The sequence below is a fragment of the Mytilus galloprovincialis genome, chromosome 9 (assembly GCF_965363235.1).
Source record: "Mytilus galloprovincialis chromosome 9, xbMytGall1.hap1.1, whole genome shotgun sequence".
NCBI classification, from domain to species: Eukaryota; Metazoa; Mollusca; class Bivalvia; order Mytilida; family Mytilidae; genus Mytilus; species Mytilus galloprovincialis.
In genome coordinates this window covers 53,593,977-53,621,967 of record NC_134846.1, presented here as the reverse complement: position 1 = coordinate 53,621,967, position 27,991 = coordinate 53,593,977, and the positions used below count along the sequence as shown (strand labels likewise).

At 30.0% G+C, this 27,991-nt stretch overlaps 1 protein-coding gene across 7 annotated transcripts in view; it reads right to left on the bottom strand.

The window, feature by feature from the left end:
* Positions 1-733: 733 nt before the first annotated feature.
* LOC143045290 (zinc finger MIZ domain-containing protein 1-like) overlaps positions 734-27,991 on the bottom strand; it is a 220,115-nt gene continuing 192,857 nt past the window's right edge. For 4 of the 7 annotated variants that reach the window (XM_076217675.1, XM_076217677.1, XM_076217678.1 and 1 more), the window contains 15 exons: positions 26,961-27,114; positions 16,389-16,637; positions 15,343-15,568; positions 13,088-13,294; positions 11,996-12,229; positions 11,449-11,575; positions 10,712-10,847; positions 9,382-9,592; positions 8,743-8,848; positions 8,154-8,302; positions 7,723-7,790; positions 7,320-7,471; positions 6,538-6,672; positions 5,774-6,225; positions 734-4,737 (listed from right to left, as the gene is read on the bottom strand). In XM_076217675.1, the coding sequence (XP_076073790.1) occupies positions 4,573-4,737; positions 5,774-6,225; positions 6,538-6,672; positions 7,320-7,471; positions 7,723-7,790; positions 8,154-8,302; positions 8,743-8,848; positions 9,382-9,592; positions 10,712-10,847; positions 11,449-11,575; positions 11,996-12,229; positions 13,088-13,294; positions 15,343-15,568; positions 16,389-16,637; positions 26,961-27,114 (2,771 nt within the window). In that variant the 3' untranslated portion in view covers positions 734-4,572. Of the gene's footprint in view, positions 4,738-5,773; positions 6,226-6,537; positions 6,673-7,319; positions 7,472-7,722; positions 7,791-8,153; positions 8,303-8,742; positions 8,849-9,381; positions 9,593-10,711; positions 10,848-11,448; positions 11,576-11,995; positions 12,230-13,087; positions 13,295-15,342; positions 15,569-16,388; positions 16,638-19,873; positions 20,705-26,960; positions 27,115-27,991 lie in introns of those variants that run through there. The other 3 variants (XM_076217676.1, XM_076217680.1, XM_076217681.1) reach the window with 2 other exon arrangements.

Genomic DNA, 27,991 nt, shown 5'->3' with positions numbered 1-27,991 from the left:
TTGTTAATATAAATAATATAAAAAGTTCTTTGAGCCTTATTTTTGATAGAAATTTATTTATAATGAATGGCAATAATTTATTTTGAATTTATTGACCCATAAAATTAATTTTTGACTCTTCACATTTTACATAATCCGCTTTGCGGATTATTCAATGTGAAGAGTCAAAAATTAGTTTTATGGTTCAATAAATTCAAAATAAATAATAGCCATTCATTAAGTAACCTGCTTTTCCCTATTATTTTCTTCTTATGTCCATTTGTTTTGTTCACACATTGTCAATATAAAGAAATTTTATGTGACTGTCACATACAAGTTGAAGTTTATTTTAGCTATAAACCTGGTTTGATCCACCATTTTCTACATTATAAAATGTCTGTACCAAATCAGGAATATGACAGTTGTTTAATGTATTTGAGCTTTTGATTTTGCTATTTGATAATGAAATTTCTGATTAAAAGATCTCCTTGGACTTTTGTATTTTACTTTTTTGCACATTTATGCATCCTTTGCTTTCAATTTTTTATGTAAGAGTGTTCATGATAAAGGTAAATCCACAAAGCACTTTTAACAAAACAAATTTATAAGGTGTCCTTTCCGTTTTCAACACTTGACACATAAGATACGATGTATATGTTGTACCCCTGCATTATGTCACGTAATTTCACGGTACAAGATAAACATGTGGTATTGATGGATTATGGCATCAAACATAACACATTAAAAACTTCAATGATTTGTAATAATTCCTTTTTTATTAGATAAATAATGATCACATGTAAGGGACTAAAGTACATAAGTTGCAGGTGACATCTAACATGTGATTGCACTTTCTCACAGAAAAATAGCCATTTTAAAAACACTGACTGCATCCGAACATATTTATTGTCTTTAGTATTATGTGTCCTAGGCAAACAAGATAAATTCTAAATGTTGCATTTGTTAAAAAAATTCAGTTCCTTTCAATGCATTGTATAATATTTGAAATAATTTTGTTCATAGTATCATTTTAGAGAACTGTATTTGGCGATTAAAATGAATATTTCATGTCTAGTAATGTCATGTACAAATTATAATACGTCATGTGAGAACAATATTTTTTGTTATAGAAATGATTTGTTCAAATTGCAACATTTAGAATCGTCTTGTTCTCACTGAAAGAAGTGTATTTGATAAACTGTATTGATAATGGTCCCTTCAAGAACTTCATCTTGCAAGTCATTAACGTAATAAACAAAAATAAATCAACTTTCTTTTTAAGTAACATTTTATATAAAATTAAAACTAGAGCATTCAATAACACATATACCACTCTTTATGGTTTTATTAAAATGATTATGAGCACTTTCTTTGTTTACAAATAAAAGAACTGATTTTTTCCATCCTTTTAATCTTCTTTGGTTTAGGGAATATGAATTTATAATATTGCCAAGATATTATGACAAACTATTGCATTAATTGGCTTATTTTTTTTTTCTATTGCAGAATTGATTATTTTACATTAACAAGGGGAGCTTATACAACTGAGGGGAGATAACCTATTGCAACCTACAACAACTGAATGCTACGAATTTTTTGCCAAGTGAATACTTTCCAGGCTGCCATGAATTTATTTTTTGAATATATAAATTTCTGAAATATATGAAATGCATTTTTTGTCATAAATTGACAACACAACCAGAATTTTTGGGGCAGGTAGAAAAGTTAACTCTTTGTCACATTAACTCTTTGTCACATTTAGAAGTAACAGATGGAAACAAATACTCAGCTGAAAGAGATCTGCAGTTGATATCAGAAAACTGGATGTATGCTAATCCTGAGAATATGCATAGCTGACAGATAAAATAATGTGCTTTATAATTATTCCCTGATCAAACAAAAACGTGATTAAGTTTAACATAGCACATTGCATAGACAGATTTTAGATATTTAACCCAGGTAACTACAGCTGTATAAACAGAATGCTGAAAAAAGGGGGTGCTAATTATTTCATTTTTCTTCAAATGCAAATCTCTTTCATATGAACTGCAACATATATTTTCCTTGCTGCCAAAACAAAACTACTTGCTACCCTTTTTCTTTTGATTTTCCCTTTAAAAAACAAAGAAAAAATCAGAGTAAAAGTGTCATTAAATTTGCAAGAGTAATAAACTAAAAAGATTGAGATTTTTTCCTAAGTTTAAAATTAATGCATAATTTTTACTATCATTTAAAAAATAAATAAAAATATTGATCGAAACTCTTCTGTATCAACAATTATATTTTATCTAACATAATAAGACTGATTTTGGCAATAAGCAAAACTGTTGCAAACCAACCGGCATAAGTGACTCTACAACTGACTGCCAATGAGAAGACATGAAGCATAAATAAATCTTCACAAAAAATAGTTTATATATTTGTTTATGACTACAAATCAATGTTTCTACTTATAAAAAGTCAATATATACAGAGAAATGTTTTAAAACTAATCTACTTTTTTGTTATATGAACTTGGCTTCGGCACAAAAAAACAGACGCCATGGTTACCTTAAATTTCATTTTCAAAAATTTCTGTACAGATGATGCGTTCACATCTTAAATAATTTACATATATAATACACTGGTATATGATAAATCTGGTTATATATAAACACTGGCAAAAAATGTAAATTAATGCTTATAGTCAACAGTACAACATTAACAAAAAATTGGCAAACTCGTCTCCATACATTATCTTCTTAAAACCACAGTAAACAGTTAAAAAAATGTCTTTCACATTATAAATAATAATTAACGCCTTGCGTGAGACAAAATAATTCATACAAGATCTTTTAAAAAGATGTCAACAAGGTGTGAAATGAAACTGATTTGTAATGGTGATTTCATAAAAATAATTCAATGTTTTGGGTTTAAAAACAACAAGATAACAAGTTTTCATAAATTTAATTCATAAAAAAAATTAAAAATATTTTGAATTGTCATGGTAAATATTGATTACAAATGAATTGCCAAAGATGAATTCTGAATAATTGCACAAATGATTAAAAAAATAATCAGTTAAGTTTGCAAAAAAGTACATGTTGTCTCTTAACAATTTATTAAAAATATTTGGTATAGACAGTCATATATTGCCCTTTCTAAGATATATATCCCTCCTAATTTTTTATTCGAAGTCTGAACCTAATTTTAGTAACATCACTATTCAGTGATGTTTATTCGGTTACTAATTTTGTGAAGACTTCTAACAGTTTTATTATAAATTGCTAAAAATAGATTGCATGTAAAATAAAGATATGACTGTCTACATTAAAAAAATTATTAAAGAACTTCTACAAAGAACTATGAAAATAAATACAAATCTGTTGATCACATTAAGTAAGGCATCTTATATTGCACTTTAATTTTTTTATTACAGAAGTGTTAATGTGCAGATCAAAAATAAATCAAAAGATTTGTTCTAAAATGGATCCTTCCTTTTATTTTAATAGAATTTTTCAGGACATTCATTTCCTCTTTTAATATTATCTGCTACTGCAAAGATTCAATGGTATGCTCATTTTTAAATTTTTTTTTTTATATGTTTAAAAAAGTTTAATGTCTTTTATACACTTTTCAAAAAACTATTAACTTGAACAGCTTTCAATGTCTTATATAAATTAACTAGTATTTAATAATTATCTAGTTTTGAATTTATTCAAAAAATTTAATAAAAAAAAAAATCAAGACATAAGACGAGAGCTCTAACCATTCAATAGATTTAGACCATAAAATGTTGGCCTGTACTTCAGAAATTAAGAGCAAGAAGATTGAAATTGTTCAAATTATTGCAATTTTGAGTTAATGATTTTTGCACAGAGATATGATTCTAACAAAATGCTCCTTATTTTGCAACAGCATTGACAATTATAATGTATTGCAGTCCATTAATAACAACCACAAATAGGATTTTCCCCCAATGACAACATTGTCATCGTCATCATTAAGCACAATGTGTCTTGATTTTCACATGATATTGATAATGCTGCCTTTTTTAAAGTATAATGTCTTGGTCAAGACCAGCATATTTTACTGATAATAAAACATATCACATCTTGTATAAAGTCACATGATCATTGTAAATAGGTCAAAGGTCACTATCCTTCATTTTTGCACGAAGATTTTGTTCACATGAATGTTCTGTACTGTTTTCTTTGGGCAAGTCAAATTGAGATACAATGATAAAATAAATAAATGAATGAGTTTCGATGAAATTGATCATTGTTCTTGCAGATCTGTCAACCATATTGTTTTTTTGTTTGCATGACAATGCTGATCACATGATACTCCTCAGTAAACTGAATGCTAAAACTTGTTGATATTGACCTCAACGGCTATCACTGTCCACAAATTTTGCATCTTATTACCCTCCTGTTTCAACAACCACTTCTACGATTATGAATTTACACTGGCGGATTTAAACACGAATCAACATTCATGGTCCTCCACCATTTGCAGTAGTAATGAAAAAACAATAGCACTGTTTACAGGAAACAAATTCGTCTCCAATTTACTGGCCCTATGCTGTGTGTGTGTCCGTTATCACTCAACTGATCATTCAAACAAGGCCAGTAAATCGTCATTGTTACTCGACGTCGTATTAGTGTTTTGATTGTTCCCTGTGTTTCCCGACGAGACTGAACCTGAGTTATTATTAGAATTTTCCGAAGGCCCTAAATATGACAACAACTCCATAGGATCTGTTAAGTTCAAATCAAGCTGAAAGAGAAAGTAACATTATTAAATCTATTTTTAGAATCATAAGTACATCTAATTTTTTAATCATAAGTAATTTTTTTTTTTTCTTCAATAAAAATAAGAACTTTAACTTTTGTTTAAGATAGCAGTAAATCACAAAATGTGTATTGATCAAACATAATACAGGAGCAGAAACTATCTAATTAAATTAAACAAATAACTTCCCAATGCCCAATGCTGGAAGAAATCAGAATGTGAAAAATTACTTTAACTAAATTAATCTATCATTATATAATAATCTGTAGGATGAAACTGACTTCTGTCCTTCTCAGTTTCAATCAATAAAGATCATATAAGATAATTTATTCATTCAATGCAAATGTTATGTAATATTTCTATATGAACAGTGTTATATATCCGACTTTGTTGTAACCTTGAAAGTATTGTCTTTCGTAAAAGAAATCCAAATCAATGGTTTTTTTTTAATTGTCTGTGTCAAAAACAAAGAAGCAAAATAGTAATAAATGAACTGAAAACAGACAATCTACATACTAAAATATATGTGTAGCAATGCACTGATTTTTTATTGATCTGATGTGAAGATGAATTGCAACCTTACTTTACTGCAAATGCATAAAACTATCAAATCCCATTTCAAGTTTTATGGTTTGCAAAGTGTAATAAATATGGAATCAAATACATGTAAATTGTTTCTTGTTTATATTCAAAATCAATCATAGGAGCAGTCTTGGTCTTACATGTATGTGTAGCTGTATAAGCAATAATGATCTTTAAAAACAACTTTGTATATGATGTTTCTTTTTATAGTTATCTTTACTTTGCATGTTTTGTGAGAATATTGTTTCTTGAAAACAGATCCCAATATCTTTCAACTTTTTTTTCTATTCATCTATATTTTTTCCCATGTTTTTTTCTGGTTTATTTTTGTTTCTATGGTCTATATATTTCTTGAAGAATGTCTTACTCATTAAAATATTGCAATCTACTAAATAAAGGTTAGGAATGTATCATAAATATTTAAATTACCAATACTTACATCTAATGTCGGAGTTTGACCTTCACCATCTATCACACTTGATGGGTCAAAGCTCAAATCTCCTATAGTATTATTATCTGCCCCTGAATTGTTCGACTGAATTCCATTTGGTGTACCATGGTTAAGTTGGCTGCCATTAATTTGGTTCTGTGATTGGCTGGATGGAGTTCCACAATTGTTTATATTGCTTGAATCAGGATGTCGCAATGGCGTCGTGTCACTCACTGTCGGTAAATAATGATTCATATGATTTTGAATGTCTACTGACGAATGAAGTTCAGGTTTAATATTTACATTGTTCATGCTATTCATGGCTTCCACACTCGTGGGAGGTGACATATGTGAAAGAGGATTGTTATAATCCCCGGGGGTAGCCGGGTGCTGATAGCTCATAGGTGATGGGCCTCCATTTGGCATGACATCATTGCTGTGCATGTTTGAATAAGGTGGACCTACAATATAAATCTAATATTAATTTTCCGTGTTATTGTATTGTTGATTTAAAACAAAATTGAAAATAACTAGTTGATTTTGAATTGTAAGAAATATAAAAGTCAGATTTTTTGCCGAATGGTAAAAAAAATTTTCATTCTATTATCAAAATAACCAACTTTGAGAACTTAAAAGTCAAGTTATCCTGTTTTTTCCCTAACGGATATCTTAATAATGTTATCCTGTAAGATTCCAGTTATTTTTACAGTCAACCTATTCAATAATAAAGATATTTTGTTACATTAAAGCATTGATGTAGTAAATAAACCTACCCTGCATATTCTGTGATGAAGGTGGCATGTTACCAGTAAATGGTGAAGGTCCTCGACCCACGTCCCATGAATTCATGGTGGGTAACTGCATACTTGACGGAGACATAGCTTTTATCCATCGACTGCTACAGGATTCTGTGAATAAAGAATACACTGTAGAACTATATTTTGTCTTAATAATTCATAAATATGTTCTGTCACAATACCCCATTGGTTATGATATTTATCTTCACGAAATAATTAAATTTTCCAAAGTTTAAATGTCACGAAATAATTAAATTTTCCACAATTTAAATGTGAGGATTGCATGATTGTCTACTTCAATTACCCATACATTCATTCCTACAACCTGTTTAACAAGGCTATGTGCTGAATTATTATCTTTCCTTTTAGGTTCTTCTTAAATTGTTTCAGGTGCTTTCTGGTAAACTAACAGTTGAAAAAATGTAAAATTACAAAAAAAAAAACAGAACTTCATGGAAAATTCAAAATGGAAAGTTCCTTCTTAATGGCAAAATCAAAAGCTCAAACACACCAAACAAATGGAAAACAACTGTCATATTCCTGCCTTGGTACAGATATTTCTTTATGTAGAAAATATTGGATTAACCTGGTTTTATAGCTAGCTAAACCTCTAACTGATGACAGTTTCATAAAGAATGAAATTAGTTAACAATTTTTTTTTAACATCATATATAATTGCTGCAGCCCCTCGAACATTTCAAAACATATTTCGTAAAATGTCATTTTTGGGTGCTGATGTAAACAATATTATAACCTACCAGCTTCCTCTTCTTTGATAGTTTTATGTTGTACAGGTTTCCATGCTGCCAGGGGATCTATAGTAACCTCCTCAAACTCTGTCGTCTGAAGATTTGTCAGAATACCCCAAATATATTGGTCTATTTCTAAACCTTCTAATAATGCTGTTTTGCTGTAAATAAATAAAAGAAACATTTATTTTTTTTTTAATTTTGAGTTTAACATGCAGTCTTTATGTATAAAATGACACTAATTGAAATAAAAGAGTGGAAAAAACGGGATAGATATTTAAATCAGCAGGCATGTGTACCAAGACTTCTTTTTTTATATACCAAAATGAAATAATTTATAATTAGACTTGATATAAATAAAACATGGTTTATCAAGTTGTTAATGTCTACCAGAAGAGAGATTTATACTTACTTGCAAACTGGACACCGCCATGACCCTCTTTCACAATTCAACTGTAGGTATGATTCAAGATCAAAACACTGCAATAGAAAATTATCAACCATTAACATAATTTACCAAATGTAACAAAATTATAAGAATAAAATTTCAGTGTAGTCCCTCCTTACAGTTATATACTTATAGTCGTGATTTCATTTGTTGAATGTAAGTTAACCTTCCTGAAAGTTTATGATCACTCTTATCTTTATTGTCTCATTAGCATCACTCTATCTTTGTTTTCAGTTTTACTATTATTTTTTTCTTTTCTTTTTCAGTGATAGTGTTACCTCCCCTTGTTTAACTTATGAATTACCTCCCTTTGTATATATCTTCCTTCTGTTTCTAACCTCCTCCTCTCCCCCCCTCATTAACAAGAATAATGGTGAAAGCTATACCAAACTTACCTGTATGTGTTTACATTCATGACCTCTAGCCGGCAGTGTTATCCGCCTGAAGGTGATTGGACATTTTAATGAAACTTTAATCGCTGTTTGTTCAACTCCATCTTCGCCATTTAATGAATTTGGTGCAGCACTGCTAAAATTTCTTTTGACTAAAAAGAAAAACAAAATCAACATTATAAAGTAACTAGAATTTCTTAAAATATATGATTTCTTAATTGAGAATCATTGTCGACCCATTTCTACGTAGTTCTCTCAATTTGAAATATTCTGTGTATGACTATTTTTTTTTTATAGCTTTTTTTAGATTCTTTAAAACGACAAACACCCAAAAAATTTCTACATGGTATAGATTTCAACTATCTTGATAATATTATTGAAATGTTCCATCAATGTATGATTTAGGATTACATTTGTGTCATATTCAAAGTATTTGTTTAGTTTTCTATCTCGTGTTCCTAATATATACTGTATGATGATGACCTATAGTTGTTAATTACTGTGTAATTTGGTATCTTGTTAAGAGTTGTCTCATTGGTAATCATATCACATCTTCTTTTTAATATTGTATTTTCCAACAGTAACTACTTACTTTTTGTAATACAATGTTCTGCTGGTAACAACCGTTTCCGTAACAACCCTTGTAAAACTGATCGTACACTTGGTCGATGTACTAATTGTAGAACAAACAAATGAGACTGGAAATAAAATAATAATTTATTAGATATAGTAAAACTACAGTAAAGTCATGAACAGATTGATTGAGGAATTTAAATTGAAGTTATACAGATAAATTTGAACTAGAATTAAGCATCATATAAGTATGAGGTTTTGAAGCAGGTAAGTACCTAGTCAATATAATGACATTCAATTATACTTGTTCCAATGAGGATATTCTAATATCATTTTCCTTTTGAGAAGCCTGTCTATTCAGAGATAATAATATTATATTGGTTTTCAGAATCTTTCAATATCTACATGTTTTAGACAACATAACTACAATCTGTCTTTTCAAAATTTTAACACTTTTAAACAGTTAAAGGTAACTACAGTTCTAAAAACACCCTACCATAAAAATCATGTGCAGAAAAAATCCTTGTATAAGCTTTTCTCATTGTTGAAGGCCATACAGGGACCTATTGTTGTTAATTTTTGTGTCATTTGGTCTCTTGTGGAGAGTTGTCTCATTGGCATCATACCACATCTTTTTTTTATTTGTACCTATACTTACACAACAACATGCAGTGACGGTAATTTGAATGGTATTTCTGCCTGGTTGACAGACATCTTTGAGGTATAATGGTTTATGAGAGGTTTTATTTTCCCCACGTTCAATGTTGAGAGGATTAGCGTTGACACTGACTGTGACGGAGGCTGGCCAGTTAGTATTCATCTGTCGGTCCTCGTGATGAAAACATTTCAGTTGTAACTCTAAATCAGATCTGAAGAGAAAAAAAAAACAATTTTATTACTAAAATTTACTATTTCATTTATTTATTTAATATAATTCTTGCAAATTCAGCAATTCTTTTGTTTCTGTTACTGTGCAATATGAGGCAGCACTGAGAATTGTACTTTTACATTTTGATTGCATTATTTGTATGTAGCGTAAACAGATATTGATTGCATAAATTAAAATCATATTTTGGACATATGATCAACAATTTCATTCATAGATACACATTACATATTCAAATTTACTTTTTTAATCATCATCCATTTAAAAGTAGGTCACATACCAGCTACTGTTAAAACAGATGATCTATTTTGTATACTAATGAGAGATTTGGAGTATATATAAATGAGACAGCAATCCAACATAAATAACCAGAAGCCATTCAGATGTCAACAAACATTCTTACTTTAAATATAAAACTTTATAAGCAAGTATAATCAAGACAAAGTTGGATAAACATCATCCATATAACAACATTAAAACCATAGTCAATATCTAGGTCAACAAATAAGTAAGTCCATCAAATTTTAAATGGCATACAATTCAATGATAATAAAGGATTATCCACTTCATAAAACTTTGATTTGAACATTTGTTATTCTTACTAAACAGCAAAACAAAAAAATGGCTACTACCACTAGTTCATTGATCTTGTGTTGTTAAGTTCACTGACATTAAATCAGGTAAACTATTTTGATAGAAAGCATGTTTACAGAAACACTAACATGGTTATAAAAATTATGATACAGATTTTCATGTAAACAAAATGTTTATGGAACACCTTAATCATGTTTACTGGAAAACAGGATTCTCACAAAGGATCATTTTTGTAGATTCTAGGGATACCCCATTTTCTGCCAAAGCAAGTTTAAAGTTTTGTAGAGAAACATGGTCAATGTCAGTCTTCTTACAAACAAAATGACAAAAGAGACAAATAAATTGTACATTTCTAAACTTGTGCAATGATAATATGAATGGACTCTGCTGATAACAATCATTAAGTATTTTGGACTCTTTGAACTCACTAGTTGATACAAAGGAGTCCAACCTCCAGTACTTGTGCACGCATATTAGTGAGTACCCTGCTGAAAAGCTAGTTACTAACCTGAACATTAATGTCTGATAAACCGATTCCCTCAGATGGAAGACATGGTTACTAACTGCCAAGTTATGCTCCAGTCTAAAAGGCGGTAACACCACACCATCTCGAACAGGAAACGTCAATCGTAATTCTTCAGGATCTAAAAACAAATCACATGTAAAAAAAACCAAACTAAACAGTTCAGAAAAGTTATATAAGACACATGATGTGTTGGGCTCTGATCCAGTCCATAACATGATAGAATTATATTAGGTTCTTGTTTGGGTTTTTTCCAATCATATTGTACATATTGTTGCTGTGAAACAATGCCCTTTAAGGGTTTTTTATTAGAATAATAAAATGTGTATTCCTATTCTTATTTTTATACTAAAATCAAGAGGTAAGAAATATGGGAAAACATTTGTTCATCAAAAGTTATTCTGTTCATTTCAACTCAGCTTTCATGAAGCTAAGAGTATTATCAGTAATACAATATAAACTTTTGGATTTGAATTCCATAATGTCTGAATTCTTAATTTTTAACACTATAAAGAAAATCTTAATTTCTATCTAAATGTCAAATGACCTTGAATTAAATAGTGATCACTTCATATAACAACCACAATTATTATAAATTGATTTAAGTTACAATAACAGGAAATAAATAGTATTAAAATAGATTAACATCAAAATAAATAGAACAACAATCATTTTAACATAGATTGACATCAAAATAATTAAAACTACAATCCTATACATACCTTTTTTAATTGGCATTGGTGGTCCATTTGGCATAGGTCCATTGTAGCCATTAGGACCTGGCCCAGGGGTGATGGGTGGGGTCGGATTTCCAGGTAATGGGGAATGAGGATAATTTGATGGTGGTGACTGAAAAATGAAGAAAAAAAAGATAATTCAATGACCTTTTAGCAAACATTGAAACCTGTTTAAACCGAACCTTTATTGGACTTAAGATTTTGTTCGGTTTTGGCCATGTTTAGGTTTATCAAGTACACAACGCATAAAATTTGATATGACAGTGCTTTAGAACATGTTTGGTTTATACAGGATTCGGTTTAGCCTGGTTTCCCTGTACTAGAAAGTTGTATATTGACATAAATTAAGTTTCAAAGCAAACCTTTAACTGTGAAACCAAATTTTGTCGATACATTGTCAATAAATTTTTATTACATGTATGAATATGATTTAAGATAAAGTTTATTGCAATTTGTTCTTTGTCTTGAAATCTTTATGTGTAAGTTTAATGGTTCAACTAAGATACATTTATCATACAAAATTTTTACTTACAGATATGCCTTGTTGTCCCATGTTATAATTATTAAAGTTCTGTGGCTGGGGTGGCATTGGTCTGCCGACTGGATTATTATAGTATGCCTGGCCGTTAGGCATGTTGGGATATGGGCCACCAGGGTTGGGTCGCATTCCGGGTTGCTGGTGGTATGTCGGTGAAGGAAGTGGCTGCTGTGTCGGTGGGTATTTTCCACCAGAATACTGTTGTGGGTTGTTATACTGATCACCATACTAAAATAGATATTCACTAGAGTTAGTTCCCCTTGAACAATGTACAATACATAATCACTTCATCTGCTATACAAATTGATTTCTAGTTTCCGTTGATAAGCATGAATGAAAGTTAAAATGCACAAACCAACAATTAATGAATAATTAGAATACATGAATCAATGGGCCTATTTAATAAATAAAGAAATAAACTAAAACATTTTTTTTTAAAAGTATTTTTAAAATCAAATCTACTAATAATATTTATTATTTATTTCCTCAAGATGCTTTAGTATTTTTTTATAATATGAAAACAAATAATACTGTGGTTTATTATATATCTCTTTCCTTTGATACTGGACTAAATGTTGCACCAGCTTGAAGGTATTATAACATCCTAGTTTCTGACCTATCTTTCAAGTGATTTAATATATAATATTTCGACATTGGCATCTATTGATTGATTGGAGAGATTTATGCAACAAAATTCATAAAATAATGTTATCAAACAAATTAAAGGACAAAAAGCTATGTAAACATCATTTTTTGTTTGTTTCGAAGAAACCAGTCTGTGTTTCGAGCATAACTACAATGTTAAATTGGTCGATTTGAATACTTCACAGATATGTACTATGCACATGTGACAGTGATAAATTTCACATTTATAAATTGTTTGGTTTTAAAAAAAAAAAACATCATAAAATAACTGGACAAACACAAATGATTTAAATGTTTTTGAATTTTCTTTAAAAAAGTGGTATGAAAAAGACTATCAGAACCATCCAATAATATTAAATTCAATTTAAAAAAAAACCTACAAAAAAACCCCAACATTTTTGTTGTTGTACCCAAAGGCAAAACATAATAAGTGGCACCTACCTGTGGACCATTTGGAAAAGAAGGTCTTTTTCCCATATTTGGGTTGTGAGGATTGTGATATGGTGCTTGTCTTCTGGTATACATGGGATTTCTCATCATAGGGCCTGGACCTGCCCCTGGACCGGGTCCCATATTCATGGGTCCAGGGTGTCTTTGAGACATTCCTGGAGGATATTGATTCCCATACTGACCCATTGGCATCTGTTGCTGTAAAGAAAAAAATATAGACATATATTTTTTATCAAAGACTATCATATATGCATTATTATTTGACTTATGTAAAACAAAACGTGCAAATCATATTCATCATTTTGCACCTTGACCTAAAAAATCAATAGTTTTCAAAACACTGTTGCTGAAAAAAAAACAGTTTATCAAGATGCATATTTTAATACAAAATGTATCAAAATAAAAAAGTCAAAATATCAGAAACCAACCTTTTTAATGATAAGATTTACTGAAACAATAATCAAGTGTGAATAATTTATCAACCCAGGTATCGCAGACTCACAAGCACCAGATTGACAGTGAAAAAACACTCAGGTAATTAAGAAAAGCTGTTTAACTACCTACTATATAGTGAAACACAGGTAAAAAGACACGTCAGTTTGTAAGAAGAATCAATAAAGTGTCAACGAATGATTACAGCAATGCCAGAATTATAGATCTTATTAACGCAGCATCAATATTCATACATTGTTAAATGTGTCTAAGCAGTCGTCAAACAATGGCTGATCATCTTTCACTTCGATACTAAATAAACTGACATTTTAAATACTCTTTTGGAACTACACATGCAGAATTAAACTTATAATTGACACTTTTCTGCTAGAGAAAGTTACTTCTGAATTTAATACTTGTAGCACTGATTTTTTATTGTTTAAAAATTTAATTTTTCTTTCATTAAAAATTGACATTTTGGATTTTTAAAATAAAAAAATACAATTATCTCAAAGACCCAAAATTTGCATCATTTTTTTAAAGACATTCATTGACTATGGTTATGACCTAAAAATGAATTATAAACACAGAAACACCTTTTAAAATTGTTAATTGGACTAAACATCTCCCATAAATAATCTTAAAGGTTACCATGGAATACAGACTAAAAACTGAAGCACTTACCCACATCAATCATAAAATCCCTATGAACGATTATCTAACTGATTATCATATTTATCCAAACCAGATCAATCCAATGAAAACTCAGGTGGTAAAGTTACCGAAAATATCCTCAAAAGGTTACAAAGAAAAAAACAACAAACTGAAAATCTTACCCTCAGCAGTCATGCAAAACTATGAACAAAACATCTGACTGACGAACATATTTATCAAAACATTCTTCCTATCCATAAAAAATATAATGCAGCAAAGATACAATAAACCTCGTCATAATTTTCCTAAAAGGTCACAATATTTTGATTCTAGGTAAAAAAAAACTGACCAAATTTCACACATGAAAAAAAAAATGTAAAAAAAATATCACTAGAACGTATTTTTCAAAACAAGATCAATCCCATAAAAAAACTAGTGTGGGATAAATACCAAAAACATGCTGATAATTCCCTTAGAGATTACTACGAAAAAAAACAACAAACTGAAAATATTACCGTTAGTCATCTAACTGATGAACGTATTTATCAAAACAATCTTCCTATCCCATAAAAAAATAAAAAGCAGCAGCAAAGATACAATAAAAAGAATTTCCTTCAAAATTCCCTTAACGGTATATATGATTTAAATGTGAAAACTGATCAAATTTCACAGATGATACAGCTCTCCATCAGATATTTCAAAGTGATATACAAGGTTAGCAACAACAGGTAACTGTACCACCTTCAACAATGAGCAAAACATATACCGTATGGCAAGCCTAAATGGCTACAAAATGACAAAGGCCACACAATTCAAAGTTGAAAACAAATGGTCTGATTATGTTAAACAAAACCTGAAGAATAACAATATAGGTTATGAAGCAACAAAAGACAACCACTGAATATAAGACTTGTGACTAAGAACAGGTATGATTGTTCTTAAGTTGTTCCAGAAAATACTATCCCCCCCCCCCCCCCCCCCAAGGGAAGGCAATTTTTTAATATTTTGTGTAGGTGTATGTATTTGAAATACCAAAATGCAAAGGGAGTGTTGTCATAACTTATTTTCATTTCTGTGGGTGAAAAAAAAGTACAGTCTCTGGGGAGACATGGTATTTTATGGAACAACCCTAAACAGATGATTTTTTTAAAATATATTACCTGCATGCCTGGCCCATAATTCATTTGGACATTCATTGGTTGGTTGTTATTCATCTGTGGGTCATTCTGCATCATCATGGTGGCAGTTGCCGTTGCTGTGGCCGAGGCTGTGGCTGCTGCCGCTACTAAAGCTTGTGCCAGTGCTGGATTTCCTTGTTGAGGTGCACCAGGGTAATCATTATTACTTGGTGTATTTGATCCTGGGGTATTTGGTGTAGGAGGGTAACTGAAATATAACAAACAACCAAAAATGTAGATTTTGAACAAAATATTCATACTCTTTTTTTTAAATTCATGTTTTTAAAGCATAATATGTTGTTATTTGCAAAATTGCTTTACTAAAATTATTTCAAGAAATTGCATTTTTTTAATATTAACAAATTGCTGCAGAATTCAAGGACAATGAATTACAATTACGATAATAATGTCTGATTGGTTGGAAGCTGTAATACTCGAGAACAAATGACCTTTGACAGGGAAACTGGCTAGTGATCACTATAGATGAATTACTTAAGACCACTCCAACATCAAGCCCTAAAAATGTTTTTTTTGAAAAAGAACAATAATGGGATAAAGTTGTTTGATTAAAGCTGAAGTACCATTTTTTAAAAGTTTCAATAAAGTACTCAGTGATTGGTATATGAATGTTTATGCAATTATCTCCTTTTTTGAGGAAGGAAATCTACAATACATTAGGAATGGGTTTCTGCAATATGCCTACGTGAGTGTTTGCATGTATAAATCCAGAGTTTCTTCATGAATTATGGTTGAAAGAGAGGGCAGATAGAATTTTAGATATGAGTTTCATTCTGCAATATCCAGACATAAAAATTTGCTATAAAAACAATTCTTTACTTTCTTCATGAAATAGTGTAGAAAATAGTGCGAAGGATATAAGAAATGGGTTTCTCTCTAAAATATGTCTTCATGACAGTTTGCTGTACTCACCAGCCAAAAAGGTTCACATTGTTGCTAGCGGCCGATATTTTACAATATCAATGTGTAGAAAACCAAATAATCTTTACAGCTTGGTTGGTGACACTTACCTTGGACGACGATATGGAATGTTGTTTGATAATGAAGTAGGGTTGTATGGTCCTTTCTGTAATGCATTAACTTGGAAGTTTGGTTGTTGCGTATAGTTTGTTGATGACATGGTAGTGGTATATCCTGGGGTTTGATGATTAAATGGTGCTGTTTGCGTAGTATTGGTCATTCCCCAAACAGTGGTCACTACAGATAAACCAGGTCCAGACTGGCCTTGATTTCCTGTACACCATGGACCATTTGGATCACTAAAATAAACAACATATATTCTTTATATAAAATCCTTCAATCTAATCAATCACTATATCTGATTCCCTATTTGCTTAGTTTATTTTAATACTCCAATAGTATATTTTTGAATTAAGCTGAATAACTTATTTACATCACTGTGGATTCATTAATATTCGTTGGATACCAAATTTTGTTAATTTCCTGGGTACAGGTGAACCAAATAAATTCAATGTTCCAACTAATTACAAAATTTTCCAGACTTGTTTGCTGACTTTAGCAAAACAACGAAATTAAATATCCACAGAAGTGTAAGTTTTCTCAATCCATGAACATTGGTACCCCATAAAATTAATGAATTCACAGTAGATATGCATATTTCAGATGAACTACAAGCAACTCCTCTCAGCCACTCCAATTCATACATCAACTCAAGAGAAGATTTCAAATCTGTTTCCAGAAGTTCAAACATTTCAATGCAGTTAAGAATAAACTTAAACTGCTTCTTAATCAAAGTATAAATGATATACATATACGTTACAAATCAATATTAAACAGTTTCCCCTCATGATTATTCAACTGATGTCATAACTGAGGAGGTACCCTTTGTTTAATATAATTAACACTCTGTGTAAGAAATAAAACACATTTCCTCAAACTCTGTTGTATACACTCTAGACCAACAGAAAAGTTCAAGTCAGCAAACAAGCACAAATGTTTTAATAAATTACACATCAGAACAATTAACAAAATTTGGTACATGTAAGACAGTCATTCTCAAGGTTGCCAAACACTGGGCAAGTTCAGTAAAAAAATGTTCGGTCTAGTTTAGTGATATGCATTATTCAATTATCCAAATCATGTGTGTAAATGTCCTGTTAAAAGAGTCAATTCAGTCAAGAAGAACTGACCAAATATCCTGTTGATTATTTAAAACCTTGAGAACCACTGGTATGAGTACGAGTTAGTTGCTCTAACTATCAAAGATTTTTATTTAAGCAATGCAAAGTCCTACATCTACATTGCCAGTCAAATAAGAGTAAGACAAGGGCAAGCAGTTTTTTGTCAAAATGTATTTATGGACCATAAAAACAGATGTTATGATACTGTCATTATGATGATACTTAGGAGGTGACCATGTATTAATTTGGACCTCTGATAGAAACAATTTCCCTTTGGTCTCAAATAATCCAGAGATTATGTAACAAGAGGCCATTGGCAGCATTAGAAGGCCAAGCTAATTGTTTGTTTGATTCATTGGTGTTGAACTACATTTTAAGGGACCTTGGCCTTATTTAAATGTTGTCCAGTTTTACTAATGGAGAAACCAGACTTTAGGATAAAACAAAGTTGGCAATCCTCAATTAAAATAGAAATTTAATCAAGCAGTGTCCAAACTGACAAGGCTAGCAATCACTGTTGGTAAAGTTGTAATTGAAGAACTTTTTTCAATAACACTTTACCAAACAGATCTGTCTACATGTATATGAAACTCTTCCAAAAATAAAATCAACATTGAATCTATTACTTTCAAACGTAAGCTTGTATAAGAAATTCATATATTATGATGTTTATATGTGAATGAACTGTGAGCTATAAAAAATTCCATCATATTATTATAGTTGTTAAGAACTAAAAATTATGTTCTACAAATTCAGTAGCAAAACATGGAATTATAACTTTGAAATAGGTACATCAAGTGACAGAAAAGAATGAATTGAAGCCAGTTTTGCCTTTTCTTTGCCTTCAACCAAAAGTACTAAGTGTTCATGCATTGTTTTTTGAAAAACAAAATCCTAATTCATGTATTTGAGAATTAGGGTGTCAAAAGAAAAACCACTAGCTTCTTCAAATTATTTCTACTGGACTAATTCAACGTTGTTACGTTAAGACAATAGAAACCAGGAAGTAATAAACATTTGAAGAAAAGAAAATGAAAAGTCACCTTTATAAAATCGTGTACCTATCAATGACATAGGATTTTGATTGTTTTTGAGTGACAGTTATGTGATACATTAAATCAGATGATCATGTATATATGAACTAGTTATGAACTGTCGTAGTGTTTCTTCACCTTTTTAACATATTTAGAGGATGTTATGTACGTAATTTACATTTGTAGGAGAAATTTTGTGAGGAAAAAAAACCATGATGCCATTTTAAAAACAATCTGATTACCACTGTCACATTCTTAGTTAAAATTAGTTTACATTATATCTGATGCATTTAGAAAAATTACAATTCTAGAGTATGCAAAATATATAAAGAAGTCTTCATTGTCCTAATCTACAAAATGTAAAAAGACTTTTCAGAGTAATCTAAATATATACAGAATTGTCAATTAAAAACATATAAAAAACTTAAATTAGAAGTCAATTAAACCAATTAGGATCAAATGACTTATCCTTTTCCCAATATATCAAATGAACAAAAATACATTGAATTTTTGTTTAGAGATTATAAAAGATATTGTGTATGCTAAATAAAGATGGAGATATTTTTGTGGAATGTTCCCTCCACTTCTTAATACTCTTACAATTCAAGAATATGTTAAATAAGAAATGTACAGTGTCAAAATATAATAACATTATAACATACATATTAGGTTATATATAAATTATTATTAGGGTTGTTAGACTGAAATCAAGGTCTTATCAAGTTAATCTGCAGTTAATCCTTAGTTTATACACAGCCTTTTAAAAAATATATAACCAAAAAGGTCTATCAAAGTAAATTAAATCTTACTTTAAAAAACAAAAAGGATTTTAAAATCACTTTGAGTTCTATAACTGTTTATATAAATTACACAATGATCTATCAACAATAACAATCAAGGATATTTACAGGAAAAACAACATGTCAAGTTTTATGAATGTCTTAAAAAACTTAGAATGAAACTGTCCCCACACATACTAAAATATGTCCATATTAGAGTGAATTTCCACAAAAATACCAATACTGCAACCCTACACGGCATTTACAAATTGTAATATTGAGAGGAAGAAATTTGTAGTCAATCCTTAACAATAGTGTAGGCAAGTCTAATTGTTATAGGATGATCATTACAAAAATCAATGTATCAGCAATTCTTTAAATCATGAGCCTACACACATATAAAATATGTATTAAATATGTACATTCTAGAAACATGTATTAAATGTCAATAATAAGTAAAACATTGTCAGATATTTGACCTATAAAACTAAACTACCTATGTCTGTAAATACAATATAATCATATAGAAATTAGAGCACACCTTTCCGTCTGAATAGCTATCTGAAATTCCGTATCCACCTGAGGCTGCCATTCTGTATTTGCCATCTTTTTCCTTTCTTCTTTCTATCAGTCCATTTTACACATAATGTTGATACACAATTATAAAGCTGATTGATTTAACCCACTATGTAATACTTTATCTAGAATATAATCTTAGTTCATCCTTGGTTGATCACATGATCAGCACTAACTGCTCAATGCCTTGTTTTAGTACACAGAGGCTCTGAAGGGAAATATCTTATTTTTTCTCCCAATTTTTTAGTTAAAAATGTCAAAAATGTTGAGCAATGTAAAAATCCTGTTAAAACCACAATATGTACACTCAATTTAACTAATAAACACACATATAAAATCAATAATTATTTTCATAAACATGTCTGGTTTTTAAATGTCCTAAGGGGCATTCATGTTTTGATCATGTGACTACAACACAAACCACTTTTCTATTGTTAGAAGGTAACATTTCATGGGGCTAATCTACAAGTCTATTCACCTGCTGTTTTAGAAATAAACACATTATACTTATCAAATAATGACCTCTACACAACTAAACTTTTAAACCTAATCGATAAGGACCTACAATAAAAATATTTGGCTTTCTGACAGATTACCTTATATAATAATTAATTTAATCAAAAATTAATTATTGATGATAAGGTTTAAATCTTTATAAATCAGTAAAGTTTATTTTAAAACTGCATTAAAAAAGTAGATTTTAAGACAAGTTAAACTATAATATTAGAAACAAAAATTTATATTGGGGATCCTTTGGTTTTGAAAAAACTTTTGGCCCCCACCTACTCAGGAAGAAATAATGATCTCATTATACATTTCCTAATGTTCCATAAGACTCATACCTTTTGAATACATAAAATAAAATCCTTTGACAACCAAAAAAAACTCTTACACAATGGAAATGATTTTGTGACTTATTATTTTTTTTTACATTTCATTTGCCAAACATATGGTCTGTCCTGATTTTTGATCTTATTTCTCTGATTTCATGACAAGTTGAATTCAAGCTTTCAGAAATAGATCACTGTCTGATGAATTTCTTAGATGTAACAAGATATTATAAGATATTACAATAAGGTGTGACCTTGTGTCTTCATAAACAAGATATCAAAAAGGCAATTGAAAAAACGTGCATTTTGACCATGCACTGTTGTTATATATTGTACGCAATATCTGATAATTAGGGTGTAGATAAAGAATTTGTAAAGCAATTAAAGAAGATACTGAGTCATTGGTTAGAATGTAAACAGAATTAGATCAACAACCTCTCAAAATATCACAGGAAACTCTGCCTACCGAAATAGTATTTTTAAATTTTCTTGCATAAATAACATCCGTAATAATTGCACTCAAGGATTCATATTTGGTACACAATTTTAATTGGTCGATAAGACAAAACTATGAAGAAAAAAAAAAATGTCAACAGGCTGGTATAGTTGGCACCAATTTAGCACAGTTAATATACCTTAAAGTGACTGGCTGTTTTTGATGTAGGAACTTGTTGGTCTTTGATAAATCATCAGCTTTATAAGAAGTGAAAGGAAAGTTCAGTTATTTTAGCTCCACTATGTTTGGTTAGCTTAGTTCAATTTGAGACAGTAACAAGAATGTGTCCATAGTACACGAATGCCCCACTCGCACTATCATTTTCTATGTTCAGTGGACCGTGAAATTGGGGTCAAAACTTTAATTTGGAATTAAAATTAGAAAGATCATATCATAGCGAACATGTGTACTAAGTTTCAAGTTGATGTAACTTTAACTTCATCAAAAACTACCTTGACCAAAAATTTAACCTGACAGACGAACGGAGGCACAGACCAGAAAACATAATGCCCTCTACTATCGTAGGTGGGGCATAAAAAAAACCAACCCTAGTTTTAAGTAGGCCAAGCTATAAAACAATATATATATCTCTCAAACAACCTACTTCTTTAAAAACATTGTTATATTCATTGTGCAAGTGTTTTAACCTACTTTTTAAGCATGTATGAAAAGGCTGACCTATTTATCATTTTTAACGTTCTAACTGATGGGTCAAGGTTGAAAAATAAAAGTTATGAAGAAGACTAAATTGTTTACAATTGTTTATAATATTTTGCTCTCATCTTTTCTTTTAGGAGACTTTTTTCTTTTCTCAATGGTGTCATGTAAATTAAAACAATCTACAAATAACACACTAAACTCTCTGTAATGAACTTCTTATTCAACTAAGGATGTTTGAATAAAAATTTAAGTGAGAGAACTGCCCCAAAAAATAAGAATGGCTAATCATTGATCAAACATAAATCAAAGGTCAAGGTATTAAAAGACAAGCAAGGCACAAATATTTCCATACATGTTTTGCAATAAAAAATCCATTTACTAGTCCAGACTAAGTGAAATGATATACATCTTTGTGTCTGGATGGTTATTTACAAGATCTAAGTACCACTTGACTATACTATAACTGTTTATGTCCTTAATTATTACAACTCTACATTCACAGTTATGGAAACCGAGAGATTTCCTAACTATTGGGTAGATAAATATATGCCTCTTCATGACAGAAAACAAGTGCAAAGTGCATGTTTAAAGTATGTGTTTACATTGTAATTGTATCAGTTAAAATTCAATACTGTTACCATTTAACCTTACTTAAGTAATGTTAAAACCTCTTCAAACATTATTTAGAAAATGTGCCTTAATTGATTGTTCTTTAATTTACAATATATCTTACTGTATATGTTAAATTTATAAAGTATAATAACCCATCAATATGACTTTTATATTTAGAAACTTTTCAGCTCTATCTGAAAACTTTTTCTCCTTTCATCAACCAGAAAAGTATATAAGAAAACTAATTATTAGGTAATTATGAGACTAATGGAATGAATTAAATGAAGTTCACCTTGATTTCTGAAATGCAACTGTGCGAGCCATGTCAATAAACAATAATAAAAAAATATCAGGCTTCTTGAATTTTGTTAAATATCAACTGAAAGTTAGAAAATTTAACAGATTTAATATTTAAAACACATGTTAGGAAATTTGACAGGGACTTGAATTGTAAAGCACATATCCTTGAAAACCAAGTATTTTGTATTACATAGTTACTTCCGATAAGAGGCTCTTGTAATACTTCCCTTTACAATCATCAAATTCATTGGTGACAATTTCATGTTCTCGTTAAAACCCCGTGAACTTTAACTTAGATTTCATTTCCGGAAAATTTCAACATTTAATTTTATTCTTCTGTCACGGATGTTAATCCTTACAGAAAATTTATTTTAAAATTCAAATTTCCCTTTCTTCTTTGTTTTAGCAGCTTATTCTATTTATAGTTTTTGATTCACTGGCAATTTTTTTTTAAAAGAATACTGAACCTTAGGGCAACAACCTAATTTGTAAACTTATATATTTTTACATTTTTTTTTCAAAATTGATAACAAAAGTACCTATCTAAATATATTAACAAGATTGTCGTTGTTCCAACATAACTTATAGGTGACTTGCCCTGTGGCAATTTACATACATTTGTATACCTGAGTGTAAAAAATCAACAAAGTGACAACTTTTATAACCAACTTTTACAAATTAACTAACATAAAGATAATGTTGTATGGTATGATGGCCTGAAAAATCATTCATCTGTTAAATATTGGTAATGTTATATGTCTAAATAAGGAGCATTGCAATGGAATTTATGTACAGGTTTCTGCCTTCTCCATGCTTTCCTACCTAGCTACATACAGTAAACATTTCTGTACAGGTTTCTGCCTTCTCCATGCTTTCCTACCTAGCTACATACAGTAAACATTTAAAAGCCTCTTCTAAATCTTTTTCCTGGCTTGTAAACTTCATCTGTCTTGAAAATTATTCTCAATCTCTCTTGGCCAATTGCTATTTTCTTAGTCTTTTTCTCAGTAGGCGCCACCAGACATATATGTATGAAGTATTTTCATCAATAGGGGCCATTTAGTTGTGTCAACATATTTTCATCAGAAGGCGCCGCCAAGTTGTGCCAGAGTTTTTTCATCAATAGGTGTCACCAAGTTGTGCCACAATATTTACATCAATAGGTGCCACAAAGTTGTACAACAATATTTTCATCCATTGGCACCGTCAAGTTGTGCCACAATATTTTCATCAATAGGTGCCATCAAGTTGTGCCACAATATTTTCATCAATAGGTGCCATCAAGTTGTGCCACAATATTTTCATCAATAGGCTCCACCAAGTTGTGCCTCAATATTTTCTAGTGCAAGAGATCAAACTTTCAAACAAGTAAACTAAAGCCTGCAGCACACATTATTATGTGGAGCAGCTTTCAGTATTTTAAATCATAGAATACCAACTTTGATATAATCTTCTCAAAGCAATTAATGATAAAAAAAAATATCTTTTAGACATAAAAGACAGATTTAGAAAAAAAAACTTACAATGTCTTATCAGACCAAATATTAGCAACAAAAGGACAACAGAACTTGAGTTTTTTAGGAACATAAAAAGCTGTAATGGACAATGTGATTTTTGTAATAAGAGCCAATACCAATGACACAGTTTGAGCATCATTATTCCCCAATTACACCAGTAAACTATTAAGATGAAATTGACAGAAATATATCTATTTTGTTAATGTACTTCCCTTTCCCAGATGAAATACTTAGACAATTTGATTAAACAGTTTTGTCAGTATAATATGACTGTTATTAGGCGGAGAAAAGAACCAAAATCAATAAATGAGAAAACACAAAATATCAGTGTTTTTATTGTAATCTTGGCATTGATTTTGTAACAGTTGAAGTATCTGATGTTACCATGAAAAAATTTCTCGCTGATGACAAATATTATCGGTGACAGACGTTTAACAAATAAAATTAAGTTGCATATTAATGAGAAAAATAATACTACAAATGTCTGACATTAGAGATGCCTATTTCCACTGACAATATTGGTCAAATGTGCATAAACATCTCTATTTAATAGATTTTATTATGTTTAACAAAAGAAGATTGCCTGCTGAGGAGGGCTTTTTCTGTACTTTAGTCATTGCACATTGCATTGTTTTAGAAAATTATTGCACTGCATCAAGGTTCCTTTAAACTTGCATATTCTGAAAGTCATAGTGCCAAGTGAAAAGCTAAGAGTGTAATTTGGGGGTTCCAACTACAAAAACTTGATTGTCCATATAAAGACATTTGGAACAAAAAATTACTGACAACAGAAAATGTATTGATGAAACCCAACTGCTATGGTAAAAGGGGGAAAACAACTCAAGTTTATACGAGTATTATAAACAATGAAGAGCAAGGGTCCTATACAGCTGAAGCACCATAAAAGGGCAACAAGGGGAGGCACTTGCATGTTTTTTGTTCAAAAGCCCCGTTTATAAATATTTGATAGGTTTAGAATGGTAAGATTTAAGGTTTTTAAGACTCAAAAAGGAAGATGAATTGAAAAGTTATCTTGATAAAAAAGCCATTTATTTTGTTTTAACTAATATCCTATTTGCGAAAGATTGTTTATTTTTTTGGTGTTTAACACATTTTAAACACAATGGCTATTTCATGGCGGCTTTTTTTTTTATTGGTGGAAAAAACCAGAGTGCCTGAACTTTACAAAGATGTTCATATAGTTTGATCACAGTATATTAACTGTTTCTATTATAGAAATATTTTCCATTAAATTACATCTTAAATCGAATCAATAGTTTTCTTACATCTGTTACCGTCTTTTAACTAATGTCAAACAACAAAAGAACGCTCCTTTAAATCATCTACTTGATTTAGGCTAAAAATCAATTAATACCATTGTAAAAATGTTTCTTAGAAAAAAAACATCCCGGTCTTTAGTCACACAACACAATCCAATAAACTTATAAATTTATATCCCAGAATAAATAATGTAATAGCTCCTAAACAGTTAAATGTCAAAGTTCAAATAGATCCCACTCGTATGAATTTAGAAGTAAATTTTCTTACAAGTATTACCGTACCATATATGTATAAATATCTATATATAAATAATTTCTCCAATGGTTAGCCTACATTTTTTTAAAGAAAAGTTAATAAATTACAGTTATATGTCCCCTTTCCACCATTCTATTTTCTTTTCTTTTGAGTTTTTTTTTTTATAGATAAACCTAACTTCATGAACACCTTTAACCCCAAATATGCTTAGTTAGGTTTGAAAATGTTATTCATCCCTAGTTTTTCCACAGCAAAAAAATATTTAGAAAAATTCAATTTATCCCGTAATGAAACAGAATAATTGGTGTTTCATACAGTGTAACATCTGTCACACTTTGTTTTATAGTCGTAATGAGATTTCAAATCCAATTGCAATTTTTAGCTACTATAACTTCAAACGATATTGAATTTTGTTTTTTTAAATACATGTACTGCAACATATACAAAGTAAATAAGGATTTCTGCATTATTGATGAAAAACTTGCAATTTTTATCTTTGGTCTTCACTACAGGAGCCATTACTACAATATTTATATAACTCATTTAAATCGAAGGGCAACTTTTTTATTGTACCTTTTGCAGCAGAAAATAACTGTTTCTTAAGGTAAAAATATCTATAACATGCTTGGGCAAGACAGATAAAGGTTTTTTTCATGTTTTTCTGACGAAAAACGATACTCAAATGTTTGAGGTATCTTTATTCTACATAAGGAATTATATTTTGATAGTTGATTTTTTCGACACAAATGAAACTAAAAATGAAACTACCAGATTACAAGAAAACTTGTTAATACTTGTATGGTTTGGGTTGTAAATGATGCTCAATTTCTTTATACTTATTACAATTTAAGCTTTCAATTAACAAACCAGACTACAGGTATATTGATTAATATTTGCTGTAATAGTTCCATCAATATTTGTTTTCAGTTGACAGATTTAGTGATGTGCTTATATTTAACAGAAATGAAATTAAACTTGAAGAAGTACAGACATCTTATAATTTTTTTTCAATCTTTCAAAGCTTTTAGAACAAACACTTTAATTATTACCTAGTATGATGAGGGACCCCCAATTAGGAAAAAGGTTTCAAAATAAACATACCAGTTCTTTACATACCCTGACATGGGCGGCATCGGTGGCATTTTATTTTGTAACTGTGAATGCATTCCTGGTGACTTGGAATCAGGAGTTCTGTTTTTCTGGTGTCGCAGCAATAACAGTCTTCCTAGCTCCTCACACCACATTGACAGTAAGGCTGCAAAATAAAAATATATCACATTATTTTGGAGTCAGAAGAAATACAAGAAACTAGAGGATCAGTAAGCTACAGCCTGTTACTTATTTTCTCTAGTACTATATTTTTCATACTTTGTAAAATCATGCTGTGTTTAATCATTTACATACAGAAGACTTAGGATTAGAAACAAAATGAAAAGATTTCATTTTCTCTAATTTATGTTGTCCATACCAATTTAGGTTCTTTTTATCTTTTTATCTTATTATCATAGATTATTAGTACTGCAGGGAATAGTTCACTGCAAATATCAAAATTAAATACTGACACAGTGTACAAACACCTACACATTCAATTATTTTTTAAAGTTTTTTTTTGTTGTTGAATAATTAAATGAACGTTTATTTGACATGCAACGTTTTTTCTAGGTTAAATTGTGTGACTTTTAATCTTCCTGTAGTTTATATTTAACTCGACAATTCATTTTCTTAAAACATGAATAGGAAGTAAACTGCACTTCCAATTAATCCTACAATTTCTTATTGTTGTATAAATCGACCATTAAATAATTAACACTGGATAATTTTGTCCCCATTCTAAACTCTCTTCCTGATTTTTCAATTTAAATTGTCAATTTCCTTATATAATTACTTTCTATGAGTATATATATCTACCTGAATAATAAATATGATTAAATCAATAAGCATCATAGAATAACAACATATGTTTCAGGTTAATAGATCATACGACTTGATGGTACTATTTACAACAATAAAACTTCCAATACATTGAAAAATATGCTTGTTTAAGCATTATACTCAGGTGGAAAAATGTGTTGATTTGAAACAAAATTATGTCCATATAATAACCTTGAGTACAAATAGATTAGCAACACAGC